The sequence below is a fragment of the Hyaena hyaena genome, unplaced genomic scaffold, assembly GCF_003009895.1.
Source record: "Hyaena hyaena isolate Hyena2069 unplaced genomic scaffold, ASM300989v1 scaffold_142, whole genome shotgun sequence".
Classification (NCBI taxonomy): domain Eukaryota; kingdom Metazoa; phylum Chordata; class Mammalia; order Carnivora; family Hyaenidae; genus Hyaena; species Hyaena hyaena.
Window position 1 is genome coordinate 2,143,283 of NW_024080774.1, and position 25,889 is coordinate 2,169,171.

The window sequence follows — 25,889 nt, forward strand, 5'->3', positions numbered from 1 at the left end:
AAGGAGAGAGAGAATCCCAAGCAGGCTCCATGCCGTCAGCGCAGAGCCCCATGCGGGAATCTAACCCATAGACTGTGAGATCATGACCTGAGCCAAAATCAAGAGTTGGATGCTTAACCAACTGAGCCACCCAGGCGTCCCTCAGCAAGTATTTATAATTAGCTGGAATTTCTTGGGAAATTCTAAATTTACGTGCTTGTATACATACATATGTAATCTTTATATACAGAGATGCCTCCAGGTATTTATAGATAGAATATAAATACGTGTACATATTCACAAACACACATACTTTCTCACACACGTGCAGGGATATACCTACTAATGTACATGAGTTACATCCAGCACTCTGCCCATTTTACAGAGAAGAAAGTGGAGTCATTGATGGTTTACCCCCTTCTCTGTGGTTGCTCATGGAGTTACAGTTAAAGCCTGGGCTAAATGGTAGGCTGTGAGAATCTGGAGGGCATGTTCCTGGCCAAGCCCCAATGGCCCCCAACTGCCTCACACGTGAACAAGTCAGTGTCCTGAGGCCTTTCCGTGTGTGTGAGTGTTGTTCTTCACCTAGCGCACGCTTAGAGCCCTGTGTTTGGAAAGGGATAATCAGCAAAACCGATTGTAGGTGATGCTGTCTCTCTCTCTCTCTCAGAAATAAATAAAACATTTTTAAAAACTTAAAAAAATAAAAGCTTGCATATGTGTGTTATATAGTATGATACACGTGTGTAACTTTTATATCGCATGCCCTATGTACTACATGCGTATATACTATATAAACATAAAGCATGTATATGTGCACTATATATGTATACAAAATTGAAGAACAAAGTCTTATGAAATAACTCCACATACCTAGATATGAGAAGACCTTACATTATTTATACGAAACAAGTAACACAAGAAATCAGTGCATATTGGACACAGGAGAATCTTCTTCCTGAATCTTGATGGAGAAGTCAGGTGAATGAAGTTGGTGACATATTTATCCTGCTAAAATATGTTCTATGGTGTTTCAAAATGCACTTTTTCCACTTCCATTATTTTATGAGAAAGAGAGCATGAGAGGCGGGTTGGGCACAGAGAGAGAGGGAGACACAGAATCTGAAGCAGCTCCAAGCTCTGAGCTGTCAGCACAGAGCCCGACGCGGGGCTTGAACCCACGAACCACGAGATCATGACCTGAGCCAAAGTCAGATGCTTCATGGACTGGGCCACCCAGGTGCCCCAAAGTTTATTTTTGAGAGAGAGTGAGCAGAGGAAGGTGAGAGAGGGAGACACAGAACACAAATCAGGCTCCAGGCTCTGAGCTGTCAGCACAAAGCTGCACGCAGGGCTTGATGCACACACTGCGAGATCATGACCTTCACACGCTAAGCCACCCAGGCGCCCCACGAAGTGCATTTTCCCGGGGCATGGCTGTAAGGCCGCTTCACTGCTTCGTCACCGCTGACCTTCCCTTGTCTTTCCCCATCAGTGATCTCGCTAAAGTTACGTCTTCCCGCCTCACTGGGGGACCTGAGCTTCCCACTGGCTTCCATATCTCACGTACCCTCTCTTTGGGGATAATCGTGTGAGGTTTTAGAGAATCCACAGGTGAAGGCATTGTGAGAGGTGACTTTGTCCAACCCCCCCCCCCATGTCATTTGGGGGGCCGAAGCCCTGGGGTGGGGGCTCAGTGATGGGCCACAGGTCACCTGGCTAATCAGTGACCAGGCGGGAGCACCGTTACCTGCCCTGATGGTCGGTCGTAGTGGCTCTGCCAGGGACGGGCTATGTCAGCGGGTGGCCTGTTCCCTTGGGTCCTAACATAACTGTGGAAAACAGTTTCCATTTCCCTTCAATTTTTAAATCTATCTGCACGGTGCAAGGGGAGGTGAAGTTACTGAGCCAAACCTACGTAGGCATGCAACTCTTGGTTAACATTTGCGTTGGAAAGAATCGTGCTCATAAAATGTGCGCCATATACATACGTATCTAAATAACGTGATTTACTTAAAAGTAAGAATTAAACACACATGCCCGCTGCCAGATGACAAAATAGGACACTGTTGATACCTTTGCCTTCCATGTGCGTTGATTGACTCCTGGTGTCCCGGACATAACTGCTTTCCCAGAATTTAGCTTTAACAATGCTCTCGCTCTTTTTATATTTCATGTTTTAAAGTTCATTTTGTTTATCTATTTTGAGAGAGAGAGAACAGGAGGGGGAGAGAGGGAGCAGAGAAGAGAGAGGGAATCCCAGGCAGGCTCCTCGCAGTTAGCACAGAGCCTGACGCGGGGCTCGATCCCACGAACCGTGAGCTCATGACCTGAGCCGAAATCAAGAGTCAGACGCTTAACCCACTGACCCACGCAGGTGCCCCTCTTTTAAAATTTTAGTACAAATAGAGCTCTACACAATGCCCTGTTTAGTTTTATATAATATTATGTAAATAAAACCACCATGTGTTTATTCTTCTGTGACTTGCTTTTTATTTTCGAGATTTCTCCATTTTGATACATATGTCTATGTTATTCACTATTGGGTAGTAATTTCTTTGCATATGCCGACATGTGTGTGTCCTGTTAAGGGACATCTGGGTCCTCCCCATTGGTACCACGACTGAGTCAGCACAGGGACACTATCATGCGTGTCTCTGGACACAAATTTAAGAAGCTGTCTAGGAGCAAAAGAGACTACATACACCAGGTACTATGCATATGTGTCTCCACGTGTGTGCAGTTAATCGGCACCAAAGTCTTCCTCACCCTTGACTCCCCCACAATACGCTAAATTGTTTTCCCATGGGGTTGCACTAATTTTCACCAGCACAGTATGACTTTTCTAGTTGCTTCACCTCCTGGCTCAACTCTTGGTACCATTTGTCTTCTGAATTTCTGCTCAACCTTTCTCATCCCTTCGATCCTTTGGCAGTAATGACTGAGGTCAAGCCTCCTGTCCTGTGAGACCCTTTGGCAGACTTGAGGCCTTACGGTGTCGAATCACGGGAAGGCGTGCCCGCCGAAGGTGGTTTTTAAGTGAGTCTGAATAACTTGAAAAATAATGATAGCGGTTGTTAAAATACATGGAGCAAAAGTACAGAGACAGTTCGAGGGGATCAAAAATGAGAGTTTTCCAAACACTGCCAGATCATCTATGAGACGAGATTCAGGAGACATGGCAGTGTGACTTTGAAGATATATGACCGAGTTTGGTGACAGAGGTCCAACCATCCCCTGCAGATATCTGCAAGTTGTTTGACTTAGATTTGGAAATCATATTTGGTAATAGTTTAATTAGACACAGAAAATCAAGCATTTAATGACCTTTCCATCCATGCCGATCCTTGTGCTTGATTTACATGCGCGGAATATGAATCAGGAATGGAGCCATACTCTTTCTTTTTTTAAATCTTTTTTATGTTTATTTATTACTGAGACAGAGAGAAAGAGAGCACAAGCGGGGGGTGGGGGGGCAGAGAGAGAGGGAGACACAGAATCCGAAGCAGCTCTAGGCTCTGAGCTGTCAGCACAGAGTCCCACGCGGGGCTCAGACCTGTGAACCGTGAGATCATGACCTGAGTTGAAGTCGGACGCTTAACCGACTGAGCCACCCAGGTGCCCCTTGAGCCATACTCTTAAGGACAGTTTCATGAGTTTTCAAAGGACAGTTTCTTAAGCACTTGTATGGGGTGGGGTCATGTCTTCAACTACAACTGTGATCTTTATGAAATGCTTCTTGACCTGTCATTAGGTTTTGCTGTGTTTATGGTAGCGTCCTGTTGTGCATAGAGTTGACTCTACCAAAACCCATACTTTATCCTGATCTGACTTCTGGGCAACATACTGTTGAGTATCTTTCTATCCAGCCAATTTTGACTGGACCATATGGAAGCCATTAACTCTTCCTCCTGCGGTTAGTCTGGGTTCTGTGGATCCTCTGGCTGGAAATTCCAGTTCCTTCCACTGTGGCTCAGGTGTGTTTGTAACCCATTGAAGAACAGAAGTTTGCGGGCGGGTGATGGGGGCCGATGCTCCGAGCCCGCAGTAGGCACAAAACCACCTTCAAGATCATACAGTTGGCATCTTCGTTACTCTCCAATTCCTTTATCTACATCTAAGCTTCCTGGTTCAACACGGTGGATTTTTGTGGGATCTGATTTTCCCAACTGAAAGTGCATAGATGAATGGACGATGAATGAGCTATAGCATTCGACAAAAGACAATAGATTGTAACCTTGCTTTCCCCAGGAAGTAAGACCAGAATATTAAATATATGCAACAGTATGCTAATTGGCTGATGGCTGGCATTGAGTGAAACTTGGTAGGAACTGACGGTTGTGGGTGTGGGTGTTGTAATAAACCTGTGCACAAAGGGAAGGTTGTACCTGTAGATATTTGCAAGTTGTTTGATTTAGATTTGGAAATTCTATTTGGTAATAGTTTAATTAGACACAGAAAATCAAGCATTTAATGATCTGTAGGTATCAGGTTGTCCGGGCTACCTCATGGCCAAGCTCTGTCTTCTAGGATAAAAGATGAGCAGCACCCCACTCAGGCACTATAACATGTTAGGGTCCAAGGGGTGCCTGGGTGGCCCAGTTGGTTAAGCGTCCGACTTCAGCTCAGGTCACAATCTCACGGTTTGTGAGTTCAAGCCCCGCATTGGGCTCTGTGCTGACAGCATGGAGGCTACTTGGGATTCTCTCTCTCCCTCTCTCTGCCCCTCCCCAACTCTCTCTCTCTTTCTCTCTCTCTCTCTCTCTCACACACACACACACACACAAACACTCACTCACTCTGTCTCTCAAAATGAATAAACTTAAAAACAATGTTGGGGTCCTCCCTAGAAACCAAAGGGAATTGGGGGATGTCTCCAGGTTGCAGACATTTGGAGGAATGACTGTCATAGGATTTCTTAGTAAATCCCATGGAAGGCTTATGGTACAAACTCATTAACTGGGCAAGGAGCACGATCAGCTTTTCCTGATGCTCATAATGTGGGGGTAGGGGAGGGATGTGATTTTACTCTTTGTTGGTTCAAGACACCAAAATAAGTGTGGTCAGGACTGAGCTTCACGAAATACGTATTTTAACACAAAACTGATCTCCGTTCGAGGGATGAGCACCTTGCGGAGAAATGTCTTGGGCCTTTTATTCTGAACCATTTATATTCTGATAGGGCCGCGTAGCATGAGCCTTGTCTTAATTACAATCTCAGACAGAATAACTGCCTGCAGAGAATCATTATAAAATACCCGATCGAGTTATAAATCACGTCAAAATGCCAACATTAGATATTCCTCTTCCTGCAACCGTTGCAGAGAAAACATGCTATAAAGTCAGTCTTAACTCTCAAATTCCAGCTATTGAATGAACATATCATTTTTACTTTTTTTCATTAAAATTCCTTATTCAGATAATTTACTTTAAATTTTTTAACGTTTATTTATTTTTGCAAGAGAGAGAGGCAGAGTGCGAAATGGTGAGGGGCAGAGAGAGACAGATTTTGAAGCAGACTCTAGGCTCTAAGCTGTCAGCCCAGAGCCTGACATTGGGCTCGAACTCACAAACTGTGAGATCATGACCAGAGCTGAAGTCGGACGCTTAACCGACTGAGCCACCCATGCGCCCCTCAGCTCATTAACTTTATAGTATGCCCTTTTTATTTGAGGAAAATATGTGTAACATAAAAGGATATATATATATATATATGTATATGTAATGTATGATAAGTTGAGTATATATATGTTATGCATATATGACAGTATTCCACCCCTTGTGAAATACTTAACGGTGTCTGAAGTTTACGTAGGAAGTCTTTTATTTTTTTTGTCCCCAAATACGTTGGTTGGTTAAATTTATAGGGATTTTTTAATCATGATGATGATGGGTGTTTAATAGACTTATTTAAAATTCCGTATTAGTTGTAATGCTAAAGCTTTTAAAGTTGCCAGGTATTTTAATGTCTCTCTCTCTCTCTCACACACACACACGCACACGCACGTGCACATGCACACGTGCATAGTATAGTCTTTAAATGTGCCTTTGGATACCTAAGTCATTTCCACGGCCACCAGAATTCCGTGCTGGATGACCCCCACTGTGGTTCTCACTCTGGTCTGTGATTGCTCATATTGGTTGTGGGGGTGTTACTGCCACTTGGTAGGTGGAGACCAGGCAGGAGGCTCTACCCACTACGGGCCTGGGACACCACCCGCCGCACAGCAGTGCATGTGCAGAATGTCAGCATTAGACGTGGGGAGACCATGGGCATCAGGTCGCATGACTTTTGTGCCACTTACCCAAATTTCACAGTATGAGGAAATAAGTAAGACGGTCCCGACCGGACGAACATTACCTATGAAGGGCTCACACGTCCCCAAACACCTTCCTCTTGGTCCATGATCTCTCTCTGGCCCTCAGGACCCTGTGGGGAGGTAGGTTTAGGCAGAGGAGAGGCTTGGTCATTGGGCTCAAGGTGAACTATAGGGGTGATCACATCGTATACTCTTAATTCACACGCGGCTTGCACATACTCTTGGTCCTGCTCACCACACCCCACGAAGAAGGTATGACACACCATTTACCTGTGTTCCAGGCAGCTCGGCTCCCTTCCCTCAGCTCACAGAGGTGGCCTGTCAGAATCACAAATTAATGGCGTCTCCTTTTATCGCCAGGAAGGCTCCGGAAGGAACAGCTAATGCTGGTTCAGAAAGCAGAAGGGCTTTCAGGAAAACAGAAGATTCCAAGCATGTCATCACCTCTTTCTTGTTCTTGTCTGCCTCTTAATTATTCAGAAATGGGATCACGGTGCGACAGAACTCAAGCGCTGTCTACGGCAGAACTCACAGATAGAAGCAGACACATACCTTCACCGTTTGGTGTGATGCTGTTTTTCACTTTCCATGTACAACCCAGACGTAGCCTGCATTTTCACTCAGCTCTGTGAGCTTGGCCCAGGATCTGATAGACAATGGAATTTCCCCCAGAGCTGGTATACTTCCAAGACACACCCAGCTCTGATAGGTTTAACTTTTTTACATTAATTAATTTTGACGGGGGGGATGGGGGCAGAGAGACCCCGAGAGAGAGAGAGAGACAGAAAATCCAAGCAAGCTCCACACTCAGCATGGAGATCAACGTGGGGCTTAGTTCTAGACCCTGAGATATGACCTGAGCCGAGCGCAAGAGCTGGATGCTCATCGACTGAGCCACCCAGGTGTCCCACTGATAGGTTTTAATTTAAAAAAAAAGAAAGAAAGAGATCATTGACATGTTATCCTCAGCTGTCCACTTAAATGAAATGGGTGCTTATAGTGTAGTTCAGAAATACTCTGAATTGCCCACAACATCTTTATAAACACATTCGTCTTTTTTTGAGGTGAAGAACGCTCTATTTAAAGACAGGATTCCTTGCACCGGTTAATGTAATATTTTCCACCCCTAATGGATCATTTATAATACTCTCCTGCTCATGCATAACGTTCCTTAGTGCTGTAAGAGGAACGATTGATCTAGTGAGAGTCATTGGATCTATAAAGACAAGTCTGGGAGAACATAGTCGGTGGGAGGGTAACTCAGAGGTACCATCAGCTTTTAAAACGGGCTGCAGGGTGAGAGGTTTACCCTGGATGGCTTGGATATCAACACTTTTAATTGTGAATTATCTCCTGCTGAGACCAGCTCTATAGAAGGTACTTGAGATCCAGGGTCTTGCTCAGTTCTTTCAAGAATGCAGAGATTTGGGGTGATGATGTGTGAAGCCTAAAGATAGGTACCATTGAGTGACCCAAGAGAGATTAGTGCCCAGAGCCTATACTCTTGTTCTTTTCAAGTTTACTTACTTATTTTTGGGAGTGAGAGTGTGAGTGTGGGAGGGGACAGGGACAGAGAGAATCCCAAGCAGGCTACACACCGTCAGCGTGGAGCCTGACTTGGGGCTCCATCCTATGAGCTGTGAGATCATGACCGGAGCTGAGACCCGATGCTTAAGCGATTGAGCCACGCAGGCGCCCCCGAGCATGCACGCTTTCTGTTGGGTTGTGCTCCTTTTATGTTAAATATCCACATGTCATAAAGCCAGTTTGATCCGGTCACAGACTTCTTCTCTTGTACTGAAAAGTCTTTATGGGTTCCACGTCAATTATCTTAGGTAATAGTGACAGTTTCCTTGAATGCTTGACAAACATTGATTGGGGAGTGCCTGTCCACTGATTGGCCGGTCTTTGTAGCTGATGGTGAAAGTGGGAGATGTCATTCGAGCAACATGTATTACCTTGGGGGAACTCAACAAAGACCTGAATGTGCATCAAATGTTGGATGTTTTCTGAATGTCCAGTGTCGTTCCCGGTAATGAGCACCCAGCAAGAATTGAGACAACTCATGTTCTCAAGGTCCTGTTACCTAGAGATGCTGGTCAACAGATGCATCAGCGAGTAAAAATCTCATAGAGTCATGTTGAGGGATGCATGGCGTCCTTTGGCTTCATTATCATCATCTGTTTTTTCCCCATTAGGCGGACTGCTCTGCTTTGGAGTCTTCCTAAGGGATCCTTGTCCTCGGCTCTCCGATGGTCACTGCCTCCTTGGAGCCTCAACTTGCCGGGATCCAGTGCCAGGATTAAGAGAGCGCTGCTCTCTCTCGCGATGGGCTGCCGAGAAAACCGCTGAGTTTCTTCTTAACCTTCGGCTCAGTCTATGACCCATCCGAGAGGCCCCCTCCCGATTCCTTTGCTCCCTGGAAAACCCTCTCTGTGTGCGGGCTCGCCTCTCAGCTTGATTTGCTCGGAGTTGTACCGCACGGACGCCCACGGATGTGGAAGTGAACAATGTCGAGGCCCAAGGGACTGTTATGGCTTCCGTTGTTCTTCACCCCGGTCTGCGTCATGTTGAACTCCAATGTTCTCCTGTGGATAACCGCTCTTGCCATTAAGTTCACGCTCATTGACGGCCAAGCACAGTACCCAGTGGTCAACACAAATTATGGCAAGATCCGGGGCCTAAGAACACCGTTGCCCAATGAGATTTTGGGTCCAGTGGAACAATACTTGGGCGTCCCCTATGCCTCTCCTCCTACTGGAGAGAGGCGGTTCCAGCCCCCAGAGCCCCCATCCTCATGGACTGGAGTTCGAAATGCCACCCAGTTCGCGGCTGTGTGCCCCCAGCACCTCGATGAGAGGTCTTTATTACATGATATGCTGCCCGTCTGGTTCACTGCTAATTTGGATACTTTAATGACCTACGTTCAGGATCAGAACGAAGACTGCCTTTACTTGAACATCTACGTGCCCACAGAGGATGGTAAGTCCCTTCTTTAAACAGAAAACCACACCTGCTCACCCACTGGGTTTCGAATGTCCTGTGCATGACTTTTTTTTCCTATAACCCATTTACCCTTTTTTCGTATTGTGAATGCAGCACTCTGATTTATGATTCGTTGCCTTTGTGTTTACCGAGCACTAGGAGATGGACAGTCCTTAGTGACTTAATTATTTTCATCTATTGCCGTTTTAGCACGGTTACAGTTTTCTCTGCAGCGGAGGACCAGAGCGAGCATGTAGGGTCACGTATTCTACCCACATCATCTGGAAAGGGATGAATCTATAGAAAACAAGAGAATTAAGAACATTATCGTGTTTAAGTTGCAAACTGAAAATTATAAGGCGTGGTTCTTTTGCATTCGTGCCTTAAGATTTTAGCATGCTTCCTTCCTTCCTTCCTTCCTTCCTTCCTTCCTTCCTTCCTTCCTTCCTTCCTTCTTTCTTTCTTTCTTTCTTTCTTTCTTTCTTTCTTTCTTTCTTTCTTTCTTTCTTTCTTTCTTCTTCCTTCCTTCCTTCCTTCCTTCCTTCCTTCCTTCCTTCCTTCCTTCCTTCCTTCCCTCCTTCCTTCCTTCCTTCCTTCTTTCACTCCTTTCTTTTTTCCTTTCTGTCTTTCTGTCTTAAAAGGAAAGCCACTGATTGTTTTAAATATAGAAGCATGGGATATTTCATAAAGTGGTTGGATTTCATTGTTTAGAGCCATTATTGCTAACATAAATTTGCAGCTTGTTTCCCGCTAATATTCACAGCAGTCAAATAGCTAACGAGTATCCTTAGATGATTCTAGCTACATTAGGAACTAATGTGCTTGCCTGAACAAAATGTTCCTTGTCTTTTCAGTAACACAGCAGTGAAAATCTGTAAAAACCAATGATGTTTGATTTATTCATTTAATCCAATGGTAGTAAAATTTGGTTATCTTCTTGTCTGTGTAGATTTCAAATTAAAAACAATGTATAAAGGCTAATCAGACTAAAGTGATACTGCAGCGTGGACACATTTTTCATTGACCATTTGCATGTGCTATTTTTAGACAAGGGGAGAGAAAAGCCCTGAAGGTAAATCTTAACTGGAATTAAAAGATGTAATTTACAGGAACCACGGACATCATCAACAGTAGAAACTAAAGCGTGTCCTTTGCAGCTTTTAGGCGAGAGATTTCTTTTTGTTTCTGTTTGTTCCCCTTTAATCCCTGGAGAAGGATTTTCACTTAAGATTTGGCTGAAGGTCTGCAAGAAATGATCCACGATCTCCAGAATTGCGTCGGGCACCCTGTGCTCTGTCCTTGCCTGCGCTGAGAGGTAGCCTCAGGAGCACGTGGTGAAACAGCGGGCCAGGCTGGCCTGTTGCCCAGATCCCAGAGAAACCCCGGAGAAGGGGGTGCAAACAGGGTGCTCCCTCAGGATAGGAGTCTCGAGCCTCGGGTGGGCGGTGCTTGTCGAGAAGCGTGACCACACCCCACACCGATGACACATCTCACTCCTGGAGCCGCTGACCTGGGTGCGTGGTGGTCTTTCTCGTCTTGAGTGAGGCAGGTAACAGATTAGAAGAAGCAGAGGCGGGCAAGGACGGAGAGAACGAAACAAGATACGAGATGACAATTGCTGTCCTAATGCATTCGCCCCCTGGCGTTGGTGTCTAGGAGCCCGTGACTTCGTAGCTGTCCCCTTCCCGGGGGAGGTTGGGCTGAAGGAGACTCCCCCCCCCACCGAGAAAAATCAATAGCCTCCCTGATTACAGCACCCGAGATGTGCACTCGGAACCATAAACAGTTTGGCCATTTGGTTGGCGGTCGGTACTGAATGGGAATTTGAGAATATAAAAACGTGGAACAGGGTAAGTCCACACTTAAGAATAAACCCAACGTGACTCAGTTCCCTATTCAGGTTTTCCAGAGTTTTCTTTGCAAACAGTATCTCACGCAATCTTGACAAGAGAATCAGAAATCTAACAGGGGCTGGAAAGGCAGGATGTGGTTTCCTACGACATAGAAATACTGGCATTTCGCTGCTGAGCGATGGTGAACCTGCCTGTATGTTTGTCCAAACAAACAAAAAATCACAGCCCGTTGGGTCAGGAGTTTTGAGGTTTCTTTCTTCTTTTATTTTTTAGAATATTTGCGTCGATTTGAGAATCAAGGTGGAGCGTTAGAAATGTAATTGTTGGGGGGCACCTGGGTGGCTCAGTCGGTTAAGCGTCCGACTTCGGCTTGGGTCATCATCTCATGGTTTGTGAGTTCAAGTCCTGCATTGGGCTCTGTGCTGACAGCTCAGAGCCTGGAGCTGCTTCAGAGTCTGTGTCTCCCTCTCTCTCTGCTTCTCTCTTGTTCAAAATCTGTCTCTCTCTCTCAAAAAATAAGTAAGCATTAAAAAAATAAAAAAAGAAATGTAATTGTTGGTTATTCACTTAATGAGTAAACTCCCCGTCCTTAATAACATTGTGAAATTATGGCATCGAGATGATTTCTCTAAGGACCTCCCTTTATCGACTGTCTTAATTCCTATCAATGCATTTATTTAACGGACTAAGACAGCAATGTTGGATATTCCACTTCGATACTTCAATGTTTTTAAGTTTATTTGTTTATTTTTGAGAGAGAGAGAAAAAGGGAGAGAGAACCCCAAGCAGGTTTGCTGTCAGTTCAGAGCCCAACGGAGGGCTCGGTCTCATGAACTGTGAGATCATGACCTGAGCCGAGATCGAGAGTCAGACATTTATAGGCACCTGAATGGTGCACTCAGTTAAGCGTCTGACTCTCGATCTTGGCTCAGGTCGTGATCTCGCGGTTCGTGAGCTCGAGCCCCCGCATTGGGCTCTGCTCTGATGACGCAGAGCCTGCTTGGGATTCTGTCTCTCTCTGTGCCTCTCCCCTGCTTACAGTCTGTCTCTGTCAAAATGAATACAAATAAACATAAAATAAGAGTTAGACTCTTAACCAACGGAGCCACCCAAGCGCCCTGATACTTCAGTTCTTTTAGATTTATTCTTTCTGCATCAGTCAGAGGGTGAGGGGGAATGACCATGCCCAACTTGACTTCACTCCCAAAGATCGTTCTGAAACCCCTCCAACGTGCCAGGCATGGTTTAGATGTTGGGACAGCAGCGGACACAGGATTCCTAATGTGGGGAGACAGACAGTTGTGGGCAGAAAAACAACTACCCTAAGGCATCTCCATGCGAAGCCCTGGCACCTGTAAAACTGCCCCGTTTCACACCAGAGGGGGAATTTAGGTCGCACACGAGCATTGTATAGGCATTGGCTCACCAGTTGACCTTACAATGAGGGGAGCCTATCTCTCCCAACCTGGGTGGGCCCAGCGTTTGGTAAAAAAAAAAGACCCTCCATCCTGATGCAGAAAAAGGCAGAGCCAGAATGCAACAATGTAGTAGACATAGTCCTAGCTAGGAGGATGGGGCCGGGCCAGGAGTCAGGCAACTTACCAGCTTCTAGAATCTGGAAAAAGCGTGGGGGGGGTGGGGGTGTAGAGAGGAAGGGAGATAATGGATTCTCCCCGAGGGCCCCAGAAAGCTGCACAATCTTGCTCCTCTGACCTTCCCAACTGGAAGTTAACCCGGGTTTGCTGCAGTCTGAGTATGCAACATTTGTGGCAACGTGTTTCAGTATTGTGAGAAGCCACAGTAACCTCTGGACCCTAATTGGAAACCAAGTGATAGTTGAAAACCTGTTTTGCTTTGAGCCTTCGGAATCCCGGCCTTTTCTGCAACTATTTGCTTCCCTTTCTATCTTATGTACGACAGGTAAGAGGGAAAACCTTATCTTCATGCTGGTGGTTGGAATCTGATGCTCTCCTCTCAGGCATCCTAAGGTGACGGTACTGCTTCTGGATTCTGGGCACTTTGCAGAGTTGAGGCATTAACTCTGTGGGGTCGAAACCCAACGTTTTTGTCCACTGTGTTCGTGCAGGATTAGGGCAAATCCTACTAAGTGTCATATTTAAGAAATAGAGGGATTGTGCACGGGGACGTGATGAAGGGGCATTTAAACTTACCCACGTATCTCAAACTAATTTCCAGAGTCAATGTGAATGAAGGAGCCACAGCAAAACATCCCAGTGTCCCTCTTAGGTCCCCTAAATCTCTCTCTCCATGGCAGCTGCCCCTCGAAATGGTGTCCTACTTGCACCCATGTTAGCAAAATATTTTGGGCTCCTTGCCTCTCGACCTCAAGATCCAATCAAGATCTGGGCAAAGTGATTCTTTATGCCTTAAAAAAAAAAAAGCACTGGGATTTAAGGCAGTCATATATAAAGGGCTTACCCTTAGTATCCTGCACATGTAAACATTCTGTAGTCCAATGTTAGTGGAACATAATTTGTCATCCAAAAGGGAACGAGAACATATCAGCAAAATTGCATGTGCTTGTGGGGTCTAATATAAACATTAACACAGTGCGTAATAAACGTTTATTGCCTGTAACATAATTATGTACTGTAGTGGTGGGGGGGTCAGCGTAAGGAATAGGATCCAGGGAACTTCATTTCTCACAGTGTAGAGTATGGCATTAATAAAAAGGAATTTAGAGGGAATACGGATTTTTTTTTTAAAGAGCAGAGAATTATTCTGCTCTGCCTTCTTCCTGAGCTTCGTCTTTTTCAGCCTCAGTTGTCAAATGCGTTTCCAGCATCCTGCATGAGTTACAGAAATTAATCACTAAGAAAGCATTAAAATTCATTTGTTGGAAGAGTACCTTTGCACATCCAAGGACTATAGTATTCTTCTTTTTTAACGTGAGATAAAAGAGAGATTAATTTTCTTTCTCTTCTCATCAAGTTGCAGGTAGTTCAATTGTATGTACGTAAGTCACACGCAGGTGACAAAATAAAGGGTAACTGAGTTAGAGTTAACACAGTGAGATGTTTTAACTAATCTGTGCGCAACTCTGTGCAAAAAAAGGTTGGCATTTCCATGTGTTTCTTGGGTCTGTGATGTTGTGTAGATATAGCTTGTGAGGGAAGGTAATTATGGAAGATTATTAAACACACATCTCTCTGACAAGGATTCCTGGAAAGGAATTGAATATTTTGCGAAGACAGTTACACTAGAGTGGATTTCTGATAACATGTATTTCTCTACCAGCTTAGAGCATTTCACCAATTAGAATATAGTATAATAAAGTTTTTTAAAGTTTAGGAATTTATATGAGTTTAGAAACTACTATATGGATAGTATGAATAAACTCTATTTGGGTAGTATGCAGAAAATACTATTTGGGTAGTATGAGGAATACTATTTGGGTAGTATGAAGAAGGTACTATTTGGGTAGTATGAAGAAAATACCATTTGGATAATATGAAGAAACTACCATTTGGGTAGTATGAAGAAAGTACTATTTGGGTAGTATGAAGAAAGTACGGTTTGGGTAGTATGAAGAAAGTACCATTTGGATAGTATGAAGAAAGTACCGTTTGGGTAGTATGAAGAAGGTACCGTTTGGGTAGTATGAAGAAAGTACCGTTTGGGTCGTATGAAGAAAGTACCGTTTGGGTAGTATGAAGAAAGTACCGTTTGGGTAGTATGAAGAAAGTACCATTTGGGTAGTATGAAGAAAGTACCGTTTGGGTAGTATGAAGAAAGTACTCTTTGGGTAGTATGAAGAAAATACCATTTGGATAGTATGAAGAAAGTACTATTTGGGTAGTATGAAGAAACTACTATTTGGGTAGTATGAAGAAAGTACCATTTGAGTAGTATGCAGAAAATACTATTTGGGTAGTATGAAGAAGGTACTATTTGGGTAGTAGGAAGAAACTACTAACTGGGTGGTATGAAGAAAGTACCATTTGGGTAGTATGAAGAAAATACCATTTGGATAATATGAAGAAACTACCATTTGGGTAGTATGAAAAAGGACTATTTGGGTAGTATGAAGAAACTACCATTTGGGTAGTATGAAGAAAGTACCGTTTGGATAGTATGAAGAAAGTACCGTTTGGGTAGTATGAAGAAAGTATCGTTTGGGTAGTATGAAGAAAGTACCATTTGGGTCGTATGAAGAAGGTACCGTTTGGGTAGTATGAAGAAAGTACCATTTGGGTCGTATGAAGAAGGTACCATTTGGGTCGTATGAAGAAGGTACCATTTGGGTCGTATGAAGAAGGTACCATTTGGGTAGTATGAAGAAAGTACCATTTGGGTAGTATGAATTATACTTGTTTGGATAATGGAGCAAAATCCTTCACTTAGGACAGAATGACCGCCTAAGTTTGTTACGTTCTATCAGAGGAACCAGAACTCTATACCACGTTTGCAACGATGTTGCTCACGATTAAAACAAGCCTACGTTAGGTAGACTGTGTTAAAAACCCAGCGTGTCAGTATCATCCACAATACTGCAAACAGTCGTGTGCGATGGAGACTTCATGAAGCCCGTCTGCTAGAACCTGGCCGTGTGCAACAATTCGCTCATCATTCACGTGCGTAGTGTCATCCCTGGGACACCTGACAGCAGCTCTGTCTGTTGCCAAGTAAGATGCTAGTTTGGACAGGCTCCTTTCTTTTCCATATTGCCTTGGCTGACACATTCAGCCTTTTCCACATTTAGTGACCTCAACTATATTAGTAACAATAACAGGCCTAGTAGATCTCTTCTGCATGTTGTTTAGGATTAGGGCAATTTTGGAGTAAGCCGCTGCATCATTATGAATTGTAATTAACAGGATGATTATAGAAATAGTTATGAAATGGAAAAGGTCAGTACGGTATCCATCGAGTTTCATGTGAATTTCACGTTAATCTCATTACACGATCTTTCACTGGAAGATTCCGTTCTTTGCGTTTGATGGTCGGGAGTGGGTCCCTCCCTTCCTGCTCTGTGTTCTGGTTCTCCTGAACCAGGCTGTTTGCATACCGAGTTAATTTCATGTTCCCTCTTTTATGTGTAAGAGCCCCTCTCCTTAGAGCACTTTGATGCAAATGGCAGCAAAAGCAAACAGAAGCGTAGAATTCCGCAGCTTTGGATTCGAGGACCGCCAAGGGTGTGTGGTGTGCAAAATGGTAGACCACACATGAGCACATCTGACCTATAGGTGACGGAGTGGGCTCACAGGCGACATGCAGGGGGAAAGTCAAAGAGGGATAAGCATTAAATAAAGGTGACTTGTCTCCCTTTTACTGATTCAATCAGCTGTTCTATATTTGGGTTCAGAGAAACAGGTTTCCACAAAGTAGAGGCAGATTTTTAAAAATGTTTTATTATTTATTTTTGAGAGAGAGAGAGACACACACAGACAGACAGAGCACGAGCAGGGGAGGGACAGAGAGAGAGGGAGACACAGAATCTGAAACAGGCTCCAGGCCCTGAGCCGTCAGCACAGAGCCCGACGCGGGGCTCGAACCCACGGACTGTGAGATCGTTACCTGAGCTGAAGTCGGCCGCTTAACTGACTGAGCCTCCCAGGCGCCCCACAGATTTCTGTTTTTAAATGAAAACATTTCCCTGTTAGATGTCACATATCTGATTACTTTGAAAAGTGAAGGGTTGTGTCTGCGTGCATGTGTGTGTGTGTGTGTGTGTGTGTGTGTGTGTAAAAGGTGTCCACTCAAGTACGATATCCACCGTTCAATGAAAATCAAATGTGTTACAATTTCGGAAAATGCCCAGTTGGACATTGGAACCCACGAACAGTGTACGGTCCCTTCCCCTCTGAGTGCTCAAGCACTCTGACCTCCCCTTTGAGCAAAAACACTCTCTTCTCTGCGGTGAATGTGGCTGTGAGCACATACTCAACTTTGCCCTTTGGGGAGGGGGTGTTCCCAGCAGAAAGGGAGGAAGCTCTTTGCTTGGAAAATGAATGAACCCCAACAAAACTCAAGTTTCAGAAAGGGTTCAGCGGGCAGAAGAATTCAAGGAGCTGTTAGGATCTCAAGAGAAAAAATAAAAGGAGGCCAATTTGTAAGTTGATGTTTTGCGTTGAGGATCCACAGGGGAAGGTTTTCCGCCAATCCTGACAAGATACACAAGTCACCTACACGTATGTTGTGCAGTGAGGAAGGGAGTTCTGAGTTCCCCCAATGTAAGCTCCTCGTTTATTGTTTCTCTAGATGGGCCAAGTCATAAAAAGTGCAGAATGGGGAGGAGGGAGAGATAAACCCTAAGAAAACGATAGGACGGTGAGTTGATAGTATAATCTCGCATGCCAAGCACTCACCTGGGTGTCTTTTGCATTGTTACATTTCTTGACGTTGGACGATATTCATAACTAGAACTCCATCCCCAGGGATTCTGATGCCCATTTTTCTTCTCCGCACACTAGGCAGGAATGTTAAATCAGAGAACGTAGGCTTCCATTCTTATCAAATTCAAATGTGCTTTTCTCACCTGAAATTTTAAAAAAGCATCATGTATTAAAAGCTTTCTACATCCCTTCCAATTCTTTAATCTATTGAAATACGTTCATCACTGTATTTTGTAATGTATGTATCCAGAGACTATGAAATAAAGTTACCATATTAATTTTGCGTGTTTAAAAATAGCTTAGATTCAAAAATAGTAGCACAGCATGGAGAGAAAACTGCATTCTCCCTAAGAAAATTTAAATGTTTAAAATCTATCAACTTAGATTAGATCTTCCCTCTTGAGCTGAAATCAAATAATGAGATTGAATTCCACTGTAGCACATTTTAAAGGTTGCTTGCATTTCATCAAGGGATTTTGGTCTATGGAGTATCATGTCAGAGTTTCCCATCAGGGATGTTGGTATATAGAGTATTATGGTCCCAAGTTTCCCATCAGGAGATCTTGGTAGATTGAGTATCATGGTCCAAGTTTCCCATCGAGGGATCTTGGTATATTGAGTATCCTGGTACAAGTTTCCCATCAAGGGATGTTGGTATATAGAGTATCATGGTCAGCTTTCCCATCAAAGGATTTTGGTATATTGAGTATCCTGGGCCAAGTTTCCCATCAAGGGATCTTGGTATATTGAGTATTATGGTCTTTTCCCATCAGGGGATGTTGGTGTATTGAGCATCATGGTCAGAGTGTCCCTGGAGTTTTTGATGGTAGCAAGATGGACAGCCATCACACGATTATACAGACCTCCCCTCGAGGGCTCATTGCATCCACAGCCTTTTGCAGTGCCCTGCTCGCCTCTTCTTTACCCTCTGAAGCCCTACGCAGACTTACACCATCTGCCCGTGTTCTTAGAGTGTGATTATTTTACAAGTCTATGCCCTCAGTGGCCTGTAAAACATGTTTTAAGATTATTCTTTCATTTGTTCCTTCTGCATCTATTTCTGGGCATCCGCCATGCTCTGGGCATCGCCTCTTGGCCAGCGCTCGTACAGAGCTTATACCGAGGGAGGGAGACAGGGAAGGCACAGCACCCAAGGGACCAGGAGCATGTCATATCCCCAGTGCTTCTCTGTACCAAGCCATCCTCAGACTCTAGCATTACTGCAAGCAAAGCTGAGACTCACAAAGAGAAGAGTGAAGAAAACAAAGTCCTTACTCTTAGGAAGCGAGTGATGAGAGACAGGCAATACGTAGCGAACATGCATGCGCCCTGTACACCGTAAACCTTCCGTAGGCAGGAGAACATCGATCGCACGAATGAATGAAGGGAGGGCACCTGGCCGCATAGCCTTTTTTGAACCAGTCTGTGAAAGACTTTTGCAACTTCATTAAGAGAGGTGACTTTGTTGTTAGAAAGCGTTGGTGATCTATACGTGTGAACTGCCGACCAACACAGCTAGAGCAGTTTGGGGTGCTTCTTCCGCTCTCTCTGTTGCTTGGAAAATCTTTTAAGACAAGGGATTATGTCCTTCCCTGTGTAGACTTCTACAAGCCTCTTATGGACTCTGTGTAGACTTTTGCAAGCAGGTTTAACTTTCTCCTGCAAGTGGCTGTAAGACTCACCCATCCTCCTTCCTACCAAAGCAGAGATTGCCCACCGATGATTTATTCTTTTTTTTTTTTTAACTTTATTTATTTATTTTGAGGGAGAGAGCAGGCAGGTGAGGGGCAGAGAGACAGGAGAGAGAGAATCCCAAGCAGGCTCCGAGTCACCAGCACAGAGCTGGATGTGGGGCTCGAACCCACTAACTGTGAGATCATGACCTGAACCAGAATCAATCGTCAGATACTCAACCGACTGAGCCTCTAGGTGTCTCTGATGATTTATTCTTTTTTTTTTTTTAATGTTTATTCATTATTTAAGAGAAAGAGACAGAGCATGAACAGGGGAGGTGCAGAGAGAGAGAGAGACACAGGATCGGAAGCAGGTTCCAGGCTCCTCGATGCCAACACAGAGCCCGACACAGAGTTTGAACCCATGAATCCTGAGATCATGACCTAAGCCGAAGTTGGATGCTCAACTGACTGAGCCTCCCAGGCAGGTCTGATGATTTATCCTTATCTGGAGATCTTGGTACCGGTGATTACTGCTGATGTCGACCACCACGCATACCTTTATCCTCCATCACAGCGCATGTTCTAAACAAACTCAGAGCTGGCTTTAGATTTTTCTTTGGCGAACACATGAAGCTCTTGGCTTACACATATCGTGCCTGAAAGTCACAAGTTCTCATAATTTTTTAAAGCAGTAGCATCCTATTTTACGACATGATTTAGAAAGAAATAGAAAACAGGATCCCTCTGCTTCCTATGAGAATGTGTGGGCACATGTACCGGACAAAGCAATTTGCCGCCGAGTCTCAGATTTCCCCACGGGATGGTGATGGCATAATCTGTCCCAGTTGTAGCCAGGCCGAAGTCTGTTTGCTGCACATTTCCCCGAAATACCAAGCCCCTGAGGTGTTACAAGGGAAGGCAGCATAACATTGCGATTCAACAGCTAAGAAGCTAATTGGTTTGTAGTTTTGAGGAAGCAGTGCGTTGCCTCTTTTTAAATAACAGTCGACTGTGATTTGACTTCATGGTGATGGACTCATTTACAAGAAATTCAGTCAAGGTCACAGGTTAGAATAATTGAGATTCGGGGCACCTGGATGATTTATTAGGGTAAGCGTCCGACTCTTGATTTCGGCTCAAGTCACCATCTCAGAGTTCATGGGTTCGAGCCACACGTTGGGCTCTGAGCTAACAGTGCAGACTCTGCTTGGGGTTCTCTCTCTCTCTCTCCTTCTTCTCTCTGCCGCTCCTCTGCTCTCACATTCTCTCTCAAAATAAATAAACATTAAAAAAAGAATAATTGAGAGGACAAAACCCATCATGTTAGAAGTCTTTGTAATGACTTATTATTACTGTTATTATCATTATCAGCAGCACCAACATCATCATTTAAATTCGATTATCTCTGAGGAGCTATTAGGAGGTCGTAGCCTGAGAGGAATTGGGGGTCTGTGAGATTTGAGATTGTTATTCTAAGACCACAGGCTATCAGTTGGAATCCTTTAAAAGACGTCTACAGATCAATAGCATGGCTCTCGGTCCTTCAAACCTCTCTCTTGTCAGTGGGGTTTTGAGTTGACCCGTGTTATGGGTTGAATTGTGTCCCCCCAAAAAAAGATAACGTGGAAGTCATAATCCCTGGTTTGTGAATGTCTGCTTCTTTCGAAGTAGGGCTGTCATAGATGTCACCAAGGTAAGTTGAGGCCATGCTGTATTAGGAAGGACCCTAAATCCATTATGACTGGTGTCCTTACCAGAGAAGCCACATGGAGAAGAACAGATACGTCGAGAAAACGCCATGAGAAGGTGGAGGCAGGGATGTGAATGGTGGTTTTACAAGACAGGGCACACCGGAGAGTGCTGGAAACCACCAGAAACTACAACTGAGAGAGACACATGGTTCTCCCCAAGACCCTGGAGAAGTCACCAGCCCTGCTGACGCCATTGCAGACGTCTGTCCTGTGGAACACGGGGACTGTGCATTCTTTTGAAGCCACATGGATCTGGGTCTGAATCGCCGCCATTACTAACCGGGCACTTGAGGTTTATCCTTGGATCCTTCTGTCTCTCTGTGAGGCTGTGGCCATGTGGAGGGTAACAAATGGTCGCCATCAGTTCCCTGTGATCTCACCCTTGAGCGCAGAGGAGCACAGTGGCCCAGGGACGATGTCACTGAAGTGTGACAGCTCTGAAATGTGAGGACATTTGTATTTGTACAACACTGAGGCGGCACCCCATTGGGTGTCATGCTCTGGAGGGAACCTGGCTCCGGAAGTTGGGCTCGGGTGGCGAAGCAGGGGTAGCATGAGCTATATAACCCTAGGTGATAAATGTGCCCTGAAACAGGCCAAGCTCTTTAGGACAGGGTGTAACCTACTATGTCTGCTATTTCTTTTAAGCATTCCGGCTAATGGGTTGGGTTGACCGAAGGATCACCCAGTTTAGAGAGTTGATCTAGGGGAAATGAAACTGAATTTGAACAAATTTCAGACTAAGCCTTTGGCAGGGGGAAGGGCTTGGTAAGAGTTGCGTTGTCGGGCACCGAGCAAACGGCTGACCAGGGGGCATCCAGGGAATTCTGCAGAAAGCACAGGGCCTCCTACCCAGCTGCTTCCTCGGCTCACTGGGCTTCTCTGAGGGTCTGAGGTGGGCGGGTTCTCAGGATGGTGGGAAAACCCGGTCTTCAGTTCTTGTGCAGCTCTGTTACTCCAAGTAGGCACCACTTGGAGTTCAAGGTACTTCATTGACTTCATTGACTTCTTAACCTTTCCTTGTATATGTGCTCCTGACATTAGCACAAATGTAACTGACAAATTTAGGCATTCAGCGAATACTTACTGAACATGTTAGAATCGTCTGGCCACTTTGCTGAATGCAGTTGCCACCCACATTCCCTTCACATCACACGGGAAGATGGACAATTAACGAGAATTACCAGTTACTATAATCGGCACTCTGATGGGATGCACTGGGGACATATGGGAACATCTGAGAGGAGAATGTTTCTGGACTCTGAGTTCACAGTACGCTGAGGCGAGCTATGAAGGACGCCAGCTGACCAGATGGGTGGGTTAGGGGGATTTCAGGCAGAGGGGTCAACATGGTCAAGAATGCAGCCTGCAAGCTGAGGTCAGTATTGATTCTTTCAGCTGAGCATGGTTTAAGAGACCGAGGGAGTGAATTCAAAGTCACTGTGTGGTTGGCTGATGGCAAGAGAGTGTGCTTCCATCATGAACTGACCTACAGAAACCATGATAGATGTGATCTTACGAAGATTGAAGAACCCGATAAGGATGAATGTTGAACTAAAAGAGGGCCTCGCCTCCTTTTAGAGAAGTGAAACAAGAGGGGACAGTATGGCTCACAGGCAGGATCCATCACGGTGCTGCCTGTTTCTGCAAAAAAGTTTAATGGAACACAACCCTAACCATTTGTTTGCCTATTTTCTGTGGCTGCTTTCATGGTACAATGGCAGAGTCAAATAGCTGCCAAAGAGGGCATATGGCTCACAAAGTCCAAAGTACTTACTGTTTTGCCCTTTGTAGAAAAAGTTTGCTGACCCTGATTTAAGGCGCTGCCTTCATGAAGTCATTGGGAATCTTCTAGTTAATACATAGAATGGCATAGTCCAGAGTTCCAAGGGCATAGCACGGTTGTTCTCAGACTAACCAGGAATGTTTTCATATGCACACTGCCAGCCTGCACCCAGGCTCCTAGTGACTCATCACTTCTGGCGATGGGCCCCAAGAATTTGGATTTTAATGACTGTGAAGGTGATACCAACAATTTTGTCATATAATAGTCATATAATAACATACATGGTAGACAAAGATTTTGTCATATAATAGTCATAATATACATCCATGGGTATATTAATTATAGTTATATTCACAGGACTCTTTAGATGATGGCTAATTATAGGATTAATAATATGATAGTCATAAATAGGACCTCAGAAATATGGACCTGACGCATTGTTAAACCAAATGTAAACAAATACTCCTTTCTGCCATTAGGGAAAAAAATAATGAAACCCACTAAAGCAAGTATGGTCCATATAGTTTAGACCAGGGTAAATTTCTGGAGTGACTCCCAAGGGCAAATAGTTGCAAAGTGTATCTGTAGGCAGTTAAGAGATGCACAATAATGGATTGTTAGCTATCGATCCTTAAAATCAAATTGTAAACAAACTACTGACAGAACAGTGGCCAAAGGACACAGCCCGCCCAGAAATGAGTCACTAGAGATGGCAGTAATAGCCGTAGCCCCAGAGCAGTAGCAGTAACAGGTGATGATTCTGATGATGGTAATGACGGTGGTGGTGATGATGATGGTGATGATGGTGGTGACAGTGATGATGCTGATGATGCCAGTGAAGCTTCTGCTGCTGAGGGTGATGATGGTGGTTATGGTGGTGATGATGGTGGTGATGATAGTGGTGGTGATGGTGGTGTTGATAGTGGTGATGGTGATGATGGTGGTGATGGTGGTGACGATGGTGGTGATGGTGGTGGTGATGGTGGTGGTGATGGTGGTGTTGATGGTGGTGATGGTGATGATGGTGGTGATGGTGGTGACGATGGTGTTGCTGGTGGTGGTGATGGTGTTGTTGCTGGTGGTGACGATGGTGGTGATGATGGTGGTGATGGGGTGTTGATAGTGGTGATGGTGATGATGGTGGTGATGGTGGTGACGATGGTGTTGCTGGTGGTGGTGATGATGGTGGTGGTGGTGATGATTATGGTGGTGATAATGGTGTTGATGATGGTGGTGGTGGTGATGATGGTGATGGTGTTGATGGTGATGATGACAGTGATGATGCTGATGATGCCAGTGCTGCTGCTGCTGAGGGTGATGATGATGGTTGTGGTGGGGATGATGGTAGGGATGATTGTGGTGGTGATGATGGTGGTGGTGATGGTGGTGGTGGTGGTGATGATGATTATTGTGGTAATGGTGCTGGTGATGCTGGTGTTGACGCTGGTGGTGGTGGTGGTGGTGATGGTGTTGCTGCTGGTGGTGATGATGGTGGTGATGGTGATGATTATGGTGGTGATAATGGTGTTGATGCTGGTGGTGGTGGTGATGATTATGGTGGTGATGCTGGTGTTGACGCTGGTGGTGGTGGTGGTGATGCTGGTGGTGGTGGTGGTGGTGGTGATGATTATGGTGGTGATGCTGGTGTTGACGCTGGTGGTGGTGGTGGTGATGATGACCATGAGGATGATGATGTGTTTTGTGATGATGGTGATGGTAAAGAAGATGATGTTAGTCGGTATTCAGCAATGAGATTTTAACAGCAGGAACTAAAGCTTTTGCCTTTTCTACCAGCGAGCGCACCTCATAGCTCTGCAAAGTGCCGACTCACAAGTGGGAAGCATAAAGCAGGAGCGCTTCATCCTTTACCTAAATTCCCAGGGCGTAAAAGGAAAGAGCAGAATCCAGACCTAGGTCTTTCTGAGAATTTCCCAGGTCATTTTCTTAAGAGTTATTAAATGCAATTTAATAAAAGCAGACACTACTTTCATGATAATATTAGCAAAGACAAAATTAAAAAATACTTAGTGCTGAAGAGCACATGTATCCATGGCTGTTTTGGGTAGCATTTTTGTCAATTGGTACATAGATTTTTAGGAAAGCAGTATAACCATATGTGTGAAATTTTTTTTAAATGTTTGTAACTTTTGAATCAGTACTTCGATCTCAAGAAATCCATTTTAATGAAATATTTTTTAAATGGTCCTGGAGATGAATGGCCTAAGAATTTTTGTTGTGGGATTATTTTTGAGAGGAAAATAAAAGATCAATAAAGATGGAGGAGATAAGTTAATGATATATTCCTGGAATGAAGTACTGTGTAGGGCACTTTCGTTTTGCAGGTTAAGGATGTGCTTATAGCATATGTAAAGTAGCAAAGCAGGGTTGACAGTGAGCAGAACCAGTTGGCCTTGAATTCCATCCTTCCGGATCAAGACTTTCTGAGTCCAGGTTCTATATCCCGGGTCTGCGTAGAGCCAATCAGGATCCTTCTGTGGCTCCCACACCAAGCAGGGCCCCCTCGTCAGCTGGGGGCACCAGCCAGTCCAGACGTTGGCGTGTGATGTTTAGCGCAATGGAAAGAGGAAGGTGGGAGACGAGAGCGCACCTGCTCCTGACCCTTGACAAGGGATCGCCTTAGAACTCCCTGACCACGAAGGAACCGAGAAGGGTGAGATCTGTGTTCAGATTCTGCTTCCTTCGGAGCAGATGGTTTGCAACACATCATGGACCAATTGTAGACCTGCTCTCTCATTTGCACATGGCCTCCAAGACCCTTGCAGACAGTCCGTGGCTCACTCAGCAATACTGTCTTTATGTTCTAGATGATCCTATTCTCAAATAGGTCATGCCAGCACTTGACATGCCAGCACGGCATTGGAGGTGAACCTGGTGCCCTCGGTTGAACACAGAGCTGCAGGGCATTTAGGAGATGGCGCTCCTGCACATTTTGAGGACCTATACATTCCCATACCTGGGCCCCCATGGCTTGTACATGTGATTTAATTATAGCAATCTGCATGTAGCATTTAATTTACAGTCCTCTGCAAAGAGGCCGGGTCATTTTTGTTAAAAAAAATTTTAATGTTTATTTTTGAGAGAGAGAGAGCACGAGCAGGGGAGGGGCAGAGAGAGAGGGAGACACAGAACCGGAAGCAGGCTCCAGGCTCTGAGCTGTCAGCA

At 44.8% G+C, this 25,889-nt stretch overlaps 1 protein-coding gene across 1 annotated transcript in view; it reads left to right on the plus strand.

Annotated features, from left to right (window-relative positions):
- Positions 1 to 8,749: 8,749 nt before the first annotated feature.
- The window catches only part of NLGN4X (neuroligin 4 X-linked), a 241,101-nt gene continuing 223,961 nt past the window's right edge, over positions 8,750 to 25,889 (plus strand). Inside the window, exon 1 of the mRNA XM_039238547.1 lies at positions 8,750 to 9,281. Coding sequence (XP_039094478.1) covers positions 8,810 to 9,281 — 472 coding nt within the window. The 5' untranslated portion in view covers positions 8,750 to 8,809. The remainder of the gene's footprint in view (positions 9,282 to 25,889) is intronic.